Consider the following 14388-nt stretch of genomic DNA (forward strand, 5'->3'; position numbering starts at 1 on the left):
CTAATTCCAGCCACAGGGGAAAGTCCCCACCTGGGCTGGGCACAGTGGCGGCATTTATGAAGGTTTCTCCCCAGTCTGGGCTCCCAGATCACGATGCCGGAGGCAGCAGCGTCTGACCCAGAAAACTCAACTCTAGGAGCAGAGAGAGACAAACTCCATCACTGAGTCTCCCTGGACTGCCCCAGCAGCCCCCGGGATCAGTGCAGCAGCTGCAGATTTCATGTGCCCAGCTGGACTCGCACCAGAACCGAACCAGAACCAGTCTGAACTGGTATTTTTAAACTGAGCTGGAGCCAGACTCGATCCATAATTTTTCTCTTACTCAGTGACGCTGAATCTGAACTGAACTGGGGGGAAAAACCGGTCGCTGTTTACCATAATGTTTCAGCTGTTTTTAAGCTCAGTATCTGATCAAACAAAATGAAACTGTCTCTGCTCTTTCCTTCATGATCAATAGGACCCGGCAGGTGATGGCCCCAGTAGAAGGAGAAGAGGAGACAGCCCCTAGGAGCAGAGAGGGAGGTGGGAGAGAAGAAGGGGGGTGCTCCCGGTCCCAGAAGTTGACGATAACTCTTCAATCCCAAGGAAAAAGGAACTGGTTCCCCAACTTTTCTCCCCCCTAGACAGGCCTCCTCCCACCCAGCCCCTGGGGCAGCTCCTTCTTCCAAATGCCCCACTTGACACAGGTCCCAAATTCAGTTCCTCACCGAAGGAAGCTGCTCCTACCCGCCCCCCGGCACTGCCTGGCAACTGAACCATTTTGGGGTGTCTTGAACCAGAACCGAACACTGAACCTGAACCAAACCAACCCCCAATTCCACCCCTTGCTGGCCAGGGCTAGAGGTGACTCTGGAGTGACACCAAATCCTGTACAAAAATCAGACCAGCACCTGGTCAGCCCAGGAGTCAGGGCCCCAAATAATGAGATTTTCTGGAAACAAAGTATTAAATTGGCAGCCAAGTGCAGGAGGGGAGGCGGAGGGTGGATATTTGCTGTGCAAATTCTCAGCCCTGCAGGGAAATTCCCCGCCCCCCCGCTACCCCTCTTGCAATGCTCATTGTACTATTTTGGGGGGAGGGAGGAATCCCCAGTGGCTGCTGGGTGGGGCATCATGGAGTGAGGGAGCTGCCCCTGTATCTCTCCCGACCCCTTCCCCTTATCCCTCCCTCCCTCCCTCTCTCCCGTCCCCGGCCAGCGTCTCCTTGTTCTCCCATTGTCCCTCCAGCCCGCTCACCCCCTTCCCCTCACAGCCCCCCACTTCTCCCCCATCCCACATCACCCCTCGCCTTTCAGTCCCCCTCACATCTTCCCCGCATCCAGCCTCCCTCCCACACCCTTTCGCCTAAGCTACCCCTCACATCTTCCCCATCGCAGCTCCTTCTCTCCATCACCGCCTTGCCCACAGCCCCCCAAGCTCCCCTTCACTCTCCCCAATCCCAGCCTCCCCTCCCCATCAGCCCTTCGCGTCTCACGCTCCCCCTCACATCTCCCCATCCAGCCCCCTCCCATCACCCTTCGCCTCACAGCTCCCCCTCACATCTCCCCCATCCCAGCCTCCTCTCCCATCACCCTTCGCCTCAAGCTCCCCCACAGCTCCCCTTCACCTCTCCCCATCCAGCCTCCCTCCCATCACCCTGCCTCACAGCTCCCCTCACATCTTCCCTCACCAGCCTCCCCTCCCCATCACCGCTTCGCCTCACAGCTCCCCCTCAATCTTCCCCATCCCAGCTCGCCTCCCCCATATCATGCCCTTCCCCTCACAGTCCCATCATCCCCCTATTCCAGCCTCCCTCTCCCCACACCCTTCCGCCCTCGACAGCCCCCTTCACATCCTTCTCCTATTCCGCCCCTCCCCTCACAGCCCCCCCTTGCCCCTTATTTCAAAACCTCCCCGTCCCACTCCTTCCCTCACAGCCCTCCTTCACTCTTTTCCCCCATCCAGCCTCCCCTCCCCATCCCCTTCCCCATCTCCCCCTATTCCAGCCTCCTCTCCCCCCCCTTCCCCTCACATCGCCCCTTCACATCTTCCTCCTATTTCCAGCCCCCCTTCCCCTCACAGCCCCGCCATGTCCCCCTATCAACCCCCCTCCTCTCCCCCCACTCCCTTCCCCTCACAGCCCTCCTTCAACTTTCCCATTCCACTCCCCACCCTCCCCCACCTACCCCCCCCCCCATCTCCCTCACAGCCCTCCCTTCACTCTCCCCCATCCCAGCCTCCCCTCCCCATGCACCCCTTCCCCACGCTCCTCCATTCTCCCCCACTCCTTCCCCTCACCAGCCCTCCCTTCACATCTTCCCATCTCAGCTCCCTCCCCCAATTTTTTTTTTACCCCTTCCCCTCACAGCCCCCACATCTTCCCCTTTCCAGCCTCCCCTCCCCAACCCCTCCCTCACATCTTCCCCCATCCCCAGCCTCCCCCATCACCCCTTCCCCTCACAGCTCCCCCATCCAGCCTCCCCCATCACCCCTTCCCTCACAGCCCCCATCTCCCCTCCCACCCTCCCCTCACAGCCCCCATTACATCTTCCTCCTATTCCAGCCCCCCACATCTTCCGAGACCCAACGCCACAGCCCCCATGCAGCCCCCCATCTGTTCCTATTCCAGCCCCCCCACTTCCCATGCCTCACATCTTCCCCCAATCCCAGCCTCCCCTCCCCCTCACAGCCTCCCCATCTCCCCTGATCCCGGCCCCCCCACACTGGGCACGGGTCGGAGATTTGCAGCCAGCTCCGCTGGAAGCAGCCCAGGGCCAACCCCACCCCCCCGCAGCCCGGGTGTGGAGGGCCGGTCTCCCTCACCTTCCCTCCCAGCGGTGTCCCCCCACCAGGAGCTAGGGGCTCTGCCTCTCTCCCCCCTGCAGCCCGGGGGGGGCGGGTCTCTCTCACCTTCCCTTCCAGCGTCCCCTCCCCCCGGGAGCTAGGGGCTCTGCCTCTCTCCCCCCTCAGCCCGGGGGGGGCGGGTCTCTCTCACCTTCCCTTCCAGCGGTGTTCCCCTCCCCCCGGGAGCTAGGGGCTCTGCCTCTCTCCCCCCTCAGCCCGGGGGGGGGCGGGTCTCTCTCACCTTCCCTCCCAGCGGTGTCCCCCCCCCGGGAGCTAGGGGCTCTGCCTCTCTCCCCCCTGCAGCCCGGGGGGCGGTGGTCTCCCTCACCTTCCCTTCCAGCGGTGTCCCCACTCCCCCGGGAGCTGGAGGCTCTGCCCCGGCTGGAGCTTCCCCTCTCGCGGCCACAGCCTAGGCTCCGGAGTCACTGCGGAGCGACTGCGAATCACTTCCTGCCGCCGGGACGGTGCCCCGGCCAGCTGCTGCTGGGTCCTAGCGATCCCCCCTGGCCCGGCCCGGCCTGTGCAGGGCTGGGGGCAGAGTCCGACCTCCCCGGGCCGGGCAGGAGCCCCCCAAAACTCGGCTCGGTTCTCCCTGATGCGCGGAACAAAGCCGCTCAAGCTTCAATGTGTGTTTTCCTTGCAAACACTCGCTGAAAATGCGCGCAAGTCAGGAGCAGCTGGGCGCTTTAGCAGTGGCCGCTTGTTTCTAGTTTAGCGCTTCCCCTGGTTTTTACTGGGACTTTTCAGCCGGAATTTTTAATTCTAAACTTTTCTTCTTATTTAGTTGAGTCTGTTGGCTCAGGTGACTTCCAATCAGACAGATTGTTAGGGGGCTTTTCCCGCCACCCTCCGGGTCCCTGGTCCTTGTCACGCAGCCAGCAAGTAGCAAACAGACCAGAAGTCCAAAGGGCCCAGAATGCCAGGGCCTCCCAGAGGATTTGGGGGGCCTGGGGCAAAGCAATTTGGGGGCCCTTCCATAAAAAAAAGTTGCCATACTATAGAATACTATATTCTCGTGGGGGGCCCTGTGGGGCCCGGGGAAAATTGCCCCACTTGCTCCCCTCCAGGCCAGGGCCAGTGCAAGGATGTTTTGTGCCCTAGGCAAAACTTCCACTTGCGCCCCCCCCCGTGCAGCTGCCCTGAGGTGCTCCCCCTGCCCATGGCAGCTCCCCTCCTCCGCCCTGAGATGCCCCCCCTTGTGGCAGCTCCCCAGCCTCCACCCTGAGGCACCCCCTTGCGGCAGCTTCCCACCCCCCTCCCTGAGGTGCCCCCATGTGGCAGCTCCCCACCCCACCCCAGCTCGCCCCTGCCCTGCTTCCTCCCCAAACACGCCCTGGCCCCTTCACTTCTCCCACCTCGCAGGCTTGTTGCGCCTAAGCTGATTGGCACTGCAAGCCTGGGAGGCGGGAGAAGGGAAGCAGCCCCAGCGCACTCGGGGAGGAGACGGGGCAGGGGTGACCTGGGGCGGGGAGGTCCCCTGTGTGCCACCCCCCTCACTTGCTGCAGGCGGCCTTCCCTGCGCTCCCCTGCCCCAGCTCCCTCCACCTAAATGCCGGCGGGACCGGGACAGCCGCTGTGGTCGCTGCCGAAGAAAATGGCGCCCCCCAAATTCCAGTGCCCTAGGCGACCGCCTAGGTCACCGAAATGGTGCACCGGCCCCGCTCTGGGCAGCCCTGGAGAATGTGATGTTTATTGGGGTTCGTTTCCAAGCAGGTATATCCCAAAGCCCTTCACACCAGCTGGGCTTATCTCTGTACACTGATAGAGTCTGTTCCCCGGTGTTCCCTGCCCAGCTCTGACGCCGCAGAGCGTTTCCCCCGTTTCCCCCATCCCAGCTCTGTCGCCGCAGAGCGTTTACCCCATATCCCTGCCCAGCTCTGACACCGCAGAGCGTTTACCCCGTGTCCCTGCCCAGCTCTGACGCCGCAGAGCGTTTACCCCGTGTCCCTGCCCGGCTCTGACGCCACAGAGCATTTACCCCGTGTCCCTGCCCGGCTCTGACGCCACAGAGCATTTACCCCGTGTCCCTGCCCGGCTCTGATGCCACAGAGCATTTACCCCGTGTCCCTGCCCGGCTCTGATGCCGCAGAGCGTTTACCCCGTGTCCCTGCCAGACTCTGACGCCGCAGAGCGTTTACCCCATACCCCTGCCCGGCTCTGACGCCGCAGAGCGTTTACCCCATTTCCTGCCCAGCTCTGACACCACAGAGCGTTTACCCCGTTTCCCTGCCCGGCTCTGATGCCGCAGAGCGTTTACCCCGTATCCCTGTGTAGAGAAATCTCTGTATCAACTATCTCTACAAATCTTTATAACATTGCACTGTGTTATTTTGTATTAAGTATCTTTCTATATTAAGTATCTTTATGACGTTGCATCTTGCACAATGTTACTTTGTATTTCATGACTTGGCATTGTGCCTCTGTCATACAACTTTGTATTAGAAAATTGAGTAGAAAGAGCTTTATAGTCAAATGTTATAGCCCCTAAGGATAGTATAGTTAAAGTGAAAGAAACGTGCCTTTTTGTTAAAAGTAGAATAAGATCTCCCCCCCCACTCTGTAATCAATTGCCCCATTGACTGAATGAGGTGTGAATGAGTGAGGCTTTGGAAGACACCCACCTCCAGACAGCTACAACAGTTAAAGAGGGAATGGGAGCCCAGAGCAAAGGACAATACAACTTGTCAAGTGGGCCAATGGAGGGGAGCAGACATATTGACGGCCTCAGGGATTAGAAGCAGCACCTTTTTAGAAAACGCCCTGTTTGAGCAGCATTGGGACAACACCCAGAAAAAGCAGCACAAAGACCAAACGGACACAGATCCAGATTTTGAATCTGGTCTGGATTTGCATAAGAGGGAAGCTGCTATAAATACGATGGTGTCTTGCAAGGACCTGGTCTCGTCTTGTTCACCGTAGGAGCATCGATCCGGATCGGCAGAAGCCCGGCTCCACCCCTTCCCCATCTAACTCACCTGGCCAGTGCAGTTAAGAGGAGCAACGTGTTGGTAAAACAGAAAGACGGAGTGTGTTTGGTGTCTGTGTGTGTGTGTGTGAATGCATGACTGTAATATATCATATGCATATGATAAAGTGTTAATTAAACCTGTATACTCATAAATGTGGCGTTTTGCCTTAATCCCCCTGAAAAATCCCGTATAGCACTTTGAGTACACACCTGCCCGGCTCTGACACCGCAGAGCGTTTACCCCGTATCCCCCTTCCCGGCTCTACACCGCAGAGCGTTTACCCTGTATCCCTGCCCGGCTCTGACGCCACAGAGCGTTTACCTCGTTTCCTGCCCAGCTCTGACACCGCAGAGCGTATTTACCCGTTTCCCTGCCGGCTGTGACGCCGCAGAGCGTTTACCCCGTATCCCTGCTGCCCGGCTCTGACGCTGCAGAGCGTTTATCCCGTGTCCCTGCCCGGCTCTGACACCGCAGAGCGTTTACCCTGATCCCCTTCCCGGCTCTGCACGCAGAGCGTTTATCCCGTGTCCCTGCCGGCTCTGAACGCCGCAGAGAGCGTTTTCCCGTATCCCCTGCCCGGCTCTGAACCGCAGAGCGTTTTACCCCGTATCCCTGCCCAGCTCTGACGCCGCAGAGCGTTTACCCCATTTCCTGCCCAGCTCTGACACCGCAGAGCGTTTACCCCGTTTCCCTGCCCGCTCTGACCCGCAGAGCGTTTACCCCGTATCCCTGCCGGCTCTGACGCCGCAGAGCGTTTATCCGTGTCCCTCGCCCTCTCTGATGCCGCAGAGCGTTTACCCGTATCCCCTTCCCGGCTCTGCACCGCAGAGCATTTACCCCGTATCCCTGCCCAGCTCTGATCCGCAGAGCGTTTACACCTCGTATCCCTGCCCAGCTCTGATGCCGCAGAGCGTTTACCCTGTATCCCCCTTCCCGGCTCTGACACCGCAGAGCATTTCTCAGCGTATCCTTCCCGCGCTCTGACAACCGCAGAAGTGTTTACCCGTATCCTTCCCAGGTCTGACACCGCAGAGCGTTTACCCCGTTCCCTGCCCAGCTCTGAATGCCGCAGAGCGTTTTACACGATCCCCCTTCCCGGCTCTGACACCCGCAGAGCATTTCTCGCGCGTATCCCTTCCGCTCTGACACACGCAGAGTGTTTACCCCTGTATCCCTTCCCGGCTCTGACACCGCAGAGCATTTACCCCGTATCCCTTCCCAGGTCTGACACCGCAGAGCGTTTACACCCGTATCCCTGCCCGCTCTGACACCGCAGAGCTTTACCCTGAATCCCCTGTCCCAGCTCTGACACCGCAGAGCATTCTCCTGTATCCCCTTCCTGGCTCTGATGCTACAGGCCTGCTGTTCCCTGTTCCCCAGTCTCATTTCTCATTCCCAGTTCCCATCTCCTCTCCCCTTTGCAGGCCAAATACACGCGCAATGCAGGCCCCCAGTCCCGCCCCTGACAACTTAGTGCCATGTTCATTTTGGGTCTGGGGTCTCCATCCCCTTTGTACCCCATGGGACAGTAAGGATTGCAGTGAAGGAATGGGCATTTCTTTGGTCTTCCAGTGTTTTTAGGGTGACCAGACTGCAAGTGTGAAAAATCAAGATGGGGATTGGGGGTAATAGGAGCCCATATAAGAGAAAGACCCCAAAATCAGACATCTAGTCACCCTAAGTTTCATAAACCTTCCCCCCAAGCCCCTTTGCCCCTCCCAACGGTAGCTTGACCTTGTCATGAGCTAGGGGCTGAGGCAATCGGGAAAGCCACTCCAGTAACCACTTCGACTGCTCTTACCTGTTTCCCATTGGTATGGACAATCCCGCTGACTAGGCGGAAGCAACATCGCAGCATTCTTGTCCCTGGTTTATATATCTTAGCGTCAGAGTATCAAAAAGTCAAACTCACCAATTGTACCCCAGGCTAAGAAACAGGCCTAGATACTAACTGATTTCCTGGCCCGGTGTCAAAACGTCATTTTGTATCTGAGGCACCTGTGCGGGCTGCCTTTCGCAACTCTTATTTTGCCTTGCAATCCAGCCTTGGTGCGAAAAGCTTGTGTGTGGAACTTCTTGCCTAATATTCACTGAGGGCTGTATACGATCGCCTATTAAATCCTTCAACAGAGGCAAACATCTACTGTCATTCTCTATTAAATCCTTCTCAAGCAAAATGCTACGTCATTCTCCTATTAATCTCTCAGAGCAAAAATCTACTGTCATTTCTCCTACTAAATCCTTCACAGAGGCAAAAATCTACTGTCATTCTCTATAAATCTTCACAGAGGCAAAAATCTACTGTCATTACTCCTATTAAATCCTTCTCAGAGGCAAAATCTACTGTCATTTCTCCCACTAAATCCTTCACAAGGCAAAAATCTACTGTCATTTCTCCTATTAAATCCTTCTCAGAGGCAAAAATCTACTGTCATTTCTCCTACTAAATCCTTCTCAGAGGCAAAAATCTACTGTCATTTCTCCCACTAAATCCTTCTCAGAGGCAAAAATCTACTGTCATTTTTACTGAACATAAGAATGGTCAGATTGCGTCAGACCAATGGTCCAGGTAACCCAGTATCCCAGCTTCCCACCATGGCCAGTGCCCCAGAGGGAATGAACAGAACAGGTTAATCACCTAGTGATCCATCCCCTGGCGTCCGCATCCAGCATCAGGCACGTTAGGGACATCCAGAGCCTGGGGTTGGACTAATAACCATTGGTGGACTTAGCCTGAGGAACTTAGCTAACTCTTTCTGAACCCAGTTATAGTTTCGGCCTTCACAACCTAATGAACATTTAACTTCCACTTAAGCTCCAAGCTTCATTGATTTCAATCCTTGATTTGACTGGAAGGTAGCAGCGCAAGTGGAATTCAGAAACCTTGTCAGCATTCATCCCTAATTCCCACTCACTGGGGCTCTGATTCGAGCGGATCAAAACATTCAGATGTCAAAAGACGATTTCTCTGTGACAATGTGTGCGAAAACGTTCCCGCTGTCCCCCCGAGTTCCACCTTGGACCCACACACAAGTTGTTCTGGGCCAAGGCTGGGCTCTTGCGTAACCCCCGCCTCCAGTAAGGTCATGTGGCTGGTTTCAGATCTCTCTCCCCTTCCACGGCGAGAAAGAGATTCATGGCAATATGAACTGCCAGCGTCTGCCTGAGTCTGCAGACAGCCCCCCGGACTGCGAAGCACACCAAGCATTTCAACCTGGTGGAGGCCTACTAGCTAACTGGGGTGTGTGTGGGGGGGGGAAGGGATTGTCTGCTTTTCTGGATTCTGCTGGATTATTGGCTTCTTTTTGAGGTGGTTCACACACCCTGCTTAGCAGAGATGCCCACTCTGTAAGCAGGTATTTAGCACCCACCAGCAGCCAGCACCCCCTCATACACCTCTCCCCCTAGCCAGCCCCATCAATCAGCTCCTGTCCCTCCCTCTCACACTCGGGGAGGGGGTGGAACTGGGCAGGAAGAGGTGGGGCCTTGGGGGAAGGGGTGGAGTATAGGGCAGGGCCGGGGACAGAGGAGGAGTAGGAAGAGGTGGGGTGAAGGACCCGCGCAGGGTCTCGGGTGACCGCACAGCAAGTGTGAAAAATCAGGACAGGGGGTGGGGGTCATAGGTGCCTATGTAAGAAAAAGCTCCAAAAATCAGGACTGTCCCTATAAAATCAGGACATCTGGTCACCCTAGTGGAGACACCCAGTGCTCCATGTTCTGCTCCTCCTGTGTCTTTCTGGGCACTAGCTCTAAATCTCTTACTGGCACGGCACCCCACCCCACCCCTCGGCGTGTTCCTGTCCAGCCCGTGGGCCCTCGGGTGCTGGGTGGGACCCAGGACACCGGGGAGTCCCCAGCTGAGCCCTGCAGGGTGAGACGCTGCCCTGGGACTAGGGGGGTTTCTCACCCTCGTTGTAGGGCCCTAGTGTAGACAAGACGCTGTCGCCAGGACGGACCCGAACCAGGACTCCAAAGCCACCCACACCCTATTTTGGGGACGATGGCAGGTGGCTCCTCCTCACCCTATTTGTGGGGGCTCCCCCCGCTGCCCTTCCTGGGCGGTCCCCCCACCCCATACTCCTGTCTGGCAGCACCTCCTCCTTACTGACCCCCAGGTCCTGCCCCCCTTCGCCCCTGTTTTACCCGCAGGGAACTGATTGGGGGGCGGAGCATCAGCTGCTGCTACTGGGGCTGCTCAGGACTCCCGGCGAAGTAGCCAATCCGGAGCAGAACCGGATTGTGTCTGACCCCACGTGAGTTAGATCAGCTGCTTCCTCCTCCGCCCCCATGCGAGCTGCCGACTGTGTCTGGCCTCACCTCACCCGGCTGGGAGGGGAGCGGGGACCTCACTGCACCCCCTGGGCCTTGGGGGGGACCCCAGGAGCTGCCGGACGAGTAGAGGTGACGCTGGGAGGGGCCTGTGGGGGGATTTGTGAAGGGCTGGGGAAGGAGCAGATGGGGGGGCAGGACTGGGGTTCCCATCAGATGTGGACGCAGAACTGATGGGGGAGGGATGAGGATTGATTTGGGGGTGGGGACCAGATAAATGTCTGGGCGGGGCCAGTCATGGGGGGGGGGGAGCTTGTCCAGAGACAAAATCGGCTACTCACTGCATGGGTGAGGGCAGCTAATTCTCACCCACCCACTGGGGGTCAGACACAAACCCCAACAACAGAATTCTTTTAAAAACCCCACATGATTTGGGGGATATTCCCTGATAAGGGCGGCTGACTCAGGAGTTTGACCATCCAGGTTGGGTCATTTCCTCACAGATACTAGAGCCGTGACTTTCTCCCGGGGCTCCGGACTCAGTGCAGGGAAGGGGTCGCGCCCAGTGGGTGCTGCAGACGGTGGCAGAAAGCCGGATTTACCCTGCACGCCAGGGAACCCGGGAGAAGTCTCCAGGGTGACGCTTACTTGCCCATCGCTCATGGTGCGTTCACACAACCTGCCCCTCTAGGCTGTGGTGGAATTTGTGTCTCGCCGAATCACCCAGTGCTGGGAGGGTCGGCTAAGACGTTCTCCTGCCTCAGTTGCAAACAGGCTGTGCACAGAGAAACTCCGCCGGCCATGAGGCTGGCAACTTCCAAGGTTAGCGCCACTCCAGTGCGTAACAATTGAGAAGTTCCTTCTTTTGCAGGGCGACATTTTAGTGCTTGAGCCTCGGTCCCCACACTTGGATTGCCCTGAATCGCTGGGCCTCGTGGGGTGAGGGCTGGGCCCGACCAACTAGGGTCCATTGGACCAAGGGTTCCCAAAGCTATCGCCCTTCCCAGAAGTGTTTCTGGAAGTGGAGGGATTATGTGACTGATTTTTGCGGGCACCTGGGGAGTCCAGTCATGGCTCTGATCAGACCCCAAAGAGTTTGGCTGCTCTCCCCCCGCCCCCCACTAGTCCCTGACACCCATTAGCTCCTGGAGAAACAATATTAAAAATGTTCCAGTCCATAAAGGGTTAAGCTCTGTGGGGCGGCAGGAGCCAAAGGGGGCCGCCCTTAGGATTTATGGGGCCCTACGCAGCATTATTACGACAGCAGAGCAGGGGTGGGGGGCAGGAAGGGGGAGGAGGCAGCGAAGGATAGAGAGATGCCCGTCCCGCCTCTCAGTGGCAGAGAGTCACAGTTCCCCGCAGAGACCCCGGACCCTCCCTCCCGCAGCCTGGACGTGCAGAAGGTACCTAATTAAAAGCACTGAACTTGGGAATGAAAATCTGTCGGTCACGGGCATTTTGATCTGCCCTGAAGTTTGTCAGACGTTTATTTGCAGAACCTTTGTAGTAAGGGCGAGTGGGCCAACCTGCTGAACACGACATTCAATACTATGGAAGGCGTCATGCAGTTCTCCTCTGTGCTGCGTTTTCTTCATCAGTCTTTCTAAGCTGGTTGTATATTTGAAAGGGATTCTTCAGCCTTCAGAAAGGAATCAGTCCAGATTCCTACCTATTTAGCTCACTGAAACAAAGACATTGTTTTAAATTGAACAGTCACAGGGGTTTAGCGTGTTCAGAACAATGTTCATTGCGTTTAGAAAACGGGAACACTCATTTACTGTGTGTGATCTCCATAACAAGAGGCGTGTTTCTGAAATTTCACCGACTTTAAAAAATATGTTTCCAAAGCTTTTAGACATCACAAAGGATTTGATATCTTACTAGGTACTGATATGGCGGGAGGGGTCTTTTAAAAGTAGCTAATCAGCTGGTCAGAAGGAAAAGATTCCCAGGCACCGCTAGAGGCTGGGCACCGCGCGGCTAGGCAGCCGTTCTGCAGAAAAGGACCTGGGGGTTACAGCGGAGGAGAAGCTGGAAATGAGTCAGCAGTGGGTCCTTGTTGTCAAGAAGGCTAATAGCATTGTGGGCTGTATTAGAAAGGTGTGTGTGTGTGTTCCTCTGTCATAATAACAACATTATGATGTCAGCTAATAGTGGCAATGCCGTTGTAAACGTGAGGAAATGAAATCTCATCTCCCCTATCCTTTTCTTCCCTCCAGACGCTCTGCCGCCGGAAATGGAGTGGGACTGGTGGAAGAGGCTGTGGTCGTATACGAAGGGTGAGGGTTCACCTGGTGGTTCTATATAAACCTATGGAAACATCCTTGTTAAAGTAACATGAACACGCAACTCAAACACGCACTGATCATCAGGACGATTGTCACTGACCAGCCCCCAAACACCTTCTCTGAGCCCGTGTGACTCCGCGATGAAGTTGTATTAAAGATCTCTGTGTGTTTGTTCTCCAGCATCCTCCCCTCCTCTTGGGCCGGGGTCTTTCTGAGCTCTCCCTTCATGCGGCTCCCTTCTCTCGGGCCGGGCGAGGGGCTGCCTCCCAGGATATTGACCTTACTCTCGGGTCTGGAGCAGTTCCCCCAGTGCCCTGTCCTCCCCTCTTCTCCCAGGAGAAGGAAGAAAGGACCAGCTGGGGGAGGGGGATCCCTAGGGGGGTTAAATCAGTGTCCAGCCTCCTCCTCTGCTCTCCTACCTGCAGATTCAGTCTCTCTCCTCCCTGTGTCTCCCGTTCTGTGTCGGGGTGTGAGACAGAGGAATCAGTCAGGTTCCCGGGAGCTCCCCCGGATCCAGGAGTGTCCCAGCCAGTCAGGGCTGCCGGGGAGTGGGGAAGGGTCCCAGCCTCCCCCAGGGCTGGGCTCTGCCCCTAACCCTCCGCTTTTCTCTCCCTCCAGCGAACGTGACTCTGGATCCAGACACGGCCCATCCCATCCTCGTCGTGTCTGAGGACGGGAAAAGTGTGAGACGAGTAGACGCGTTGCAGGACCTGCCTGACACGCTGGAGAGATTCGACACAAGTCACTGCGTGCTGGGCTCTGAGGGGTTCACCTCGGGGCGACATTACTGGGAGGTGGAAGTGGGGAATGGGAAGTACTGGGGTGTGGGGTTGGCCAGAGAGTCTGTGAGGAGGAAGGGACGGATCAGCCCTAGCCCTGAGGAGGGGATCTGGGCTATGGGGATACATGAGCGTAAGCAGAAATGGATTGGGTACCGTAGTTTCTACTCCCCTGGCCAGTGTTTGAGCTCGCGTGAGGCCATACAGAGGATAGGGGTTTCTCTTGATTATGAAGAGGGACTGGTGGCATTTTTGGATGCCGATAGGAAGTCCCTGTTGTTCTGCTTCCCTCTGATGCCTTTCCATGGGGAGAGGATCCTCCCTTACTTCTGGGTGCGAGGATCCCCGCTCAGACTGTGTTCTTGAGACAAGGGGATGGGGAGATGGAGTGTGTCCCCTTAGGAATGAGAAAATGGGCTTCTCTAGCCTCCAACATCCCAACCCCCATGGCCCCGGAGGGCTCCCATCTCTCCGAGCCCCTGGACCTCTCCTCCCCCCGAAGCAGCAATGCTCAGCATGTCCATAAAGAGCCGGCTGGGAGCTGGCCAGAGAATCTCATCACAGCGGGTGTCCCCTGGCCCGTTTCCCACTGCGCTCGATGCCTCTGGAGGCTGCCCAGGCTTGGAACCATTACCCCAGTCGATCCAGGAGTGGCCACACCTGGCACGGGGTCCCCCTTAAATCTTTGGGCCACGGAACGCCTGGCTGGGTGACTTCTGCAGGGGAGGAGTTTAGGGGTTGGAGGCAGAGTTTTGTTGGGGGCTGCCAGAGGGGCAGCTGCTGGGTTTGTGTGATGGGGTTTTCCAATGCACCCAAATCCCCTTGTAATTCCCTGCGTGGGGTCCCTCCCTGCGGCTCCGTTGGAAATCCCAGCTGGGCAGTGTGAGCTCTTCTCCGCGTTCAGAGCAAGCTGGATAAAGATCGCGCCGTACAACATCCTTGGGTTTTATGTCATTGATGGCTGGGTCGTTAACCTCCCGCTCGCTCACCGAACCCTTCTTGCCAAAGCAGGTCGGCTTGGTGGGGCTGGATGGCCACGGTTTAGCCGATGCCTTTTCAGTGGCAACGGGCCCTTGTGCCTGGCTACTAACCACCCTGCAGCATCTCCAGGGGAAAGAGGGGGCCTGGTTCTTAGTCACACAAATGCCTCTGACACCACTTGGGCAGCGCAAAAAGTCCTTTACTGCATTAGAACATAAGAACGGCCATACTGGGTCAGACAAAAGGTCCATCCACCCCAGTATCTGTCTACCGACAGTGG

The 14388-nt window shown here is 57.0% G+C and overlaps 3 protein-coding genes across 3 annotated transcripts in view; all 3 read left to right on the forward strand.

Annotated features, from left to right (window-relative positions):
- Nucleotides 1-14388, forward strand: part of LOC116824745 (uncharacterized) — an 864335-nt gene that overhangs the window by 726709 nt on the left and 123238 nt on the right. The window lies entirely within an intron of this gene.
- The window catches only part of LOC116824014 (uncharacterized), a 585485-nt gene that overhangs the window by 335468 nt on the left and 235629 nt on the right, over nt 1-14388 (forward strand).
- LOC116823301 (E3 ubiquitin-protein ligase TRIM39-like) lies at nt 11381-14063 on the forward strand. The gene is made up of 3 exons (XM_075070430.1): nt 11381-11463; nt 12280-12339; nt 12967-14063. The coding sequence occupies exons 2-3, from the start codon at nt 12297-12299 to the stop codon at nt 13491-13493; spliced, it is 570 nt and encodes a 189-aa protein (XP_074926531.1). The 5' UTR covers nt 11381-11463; nt 12280-12296; the 3' UTR covers nt 13494-14063.

Source organism: Chelonoidis abingdonii, chromosome 11 (genome assembly GCF_003597395.2).
Source record: "Chelonoidis abingdonii isolate Lonesome George chromosome 11, CheloAbing_2.0, whole genome shotgun sequence".
NCBI classification, from domain to species: Eukaryota; Metazoa; Chordata; order Testudines; family Testudinidae; genus Chelonoidis; species Chelonoidis abingdonii.

Bases quoted from the DNA above. Each gene is read 5' to 3' on its own strand.
- LOC116823301 (XM_075070430.1), top strand. From the start codon at position 12,297: ATGGAGTGGGACTGGTGGAAGAGGCTGTGGTCGTATACGAAGG. The intron at 12,340-12,966 runs GTGAGGGTTCAC...CTCTCCCTCCAG, and splicing joins GCTGTGGTCGTATACGAAGG to CGAACGTGACTCTGGATCCA.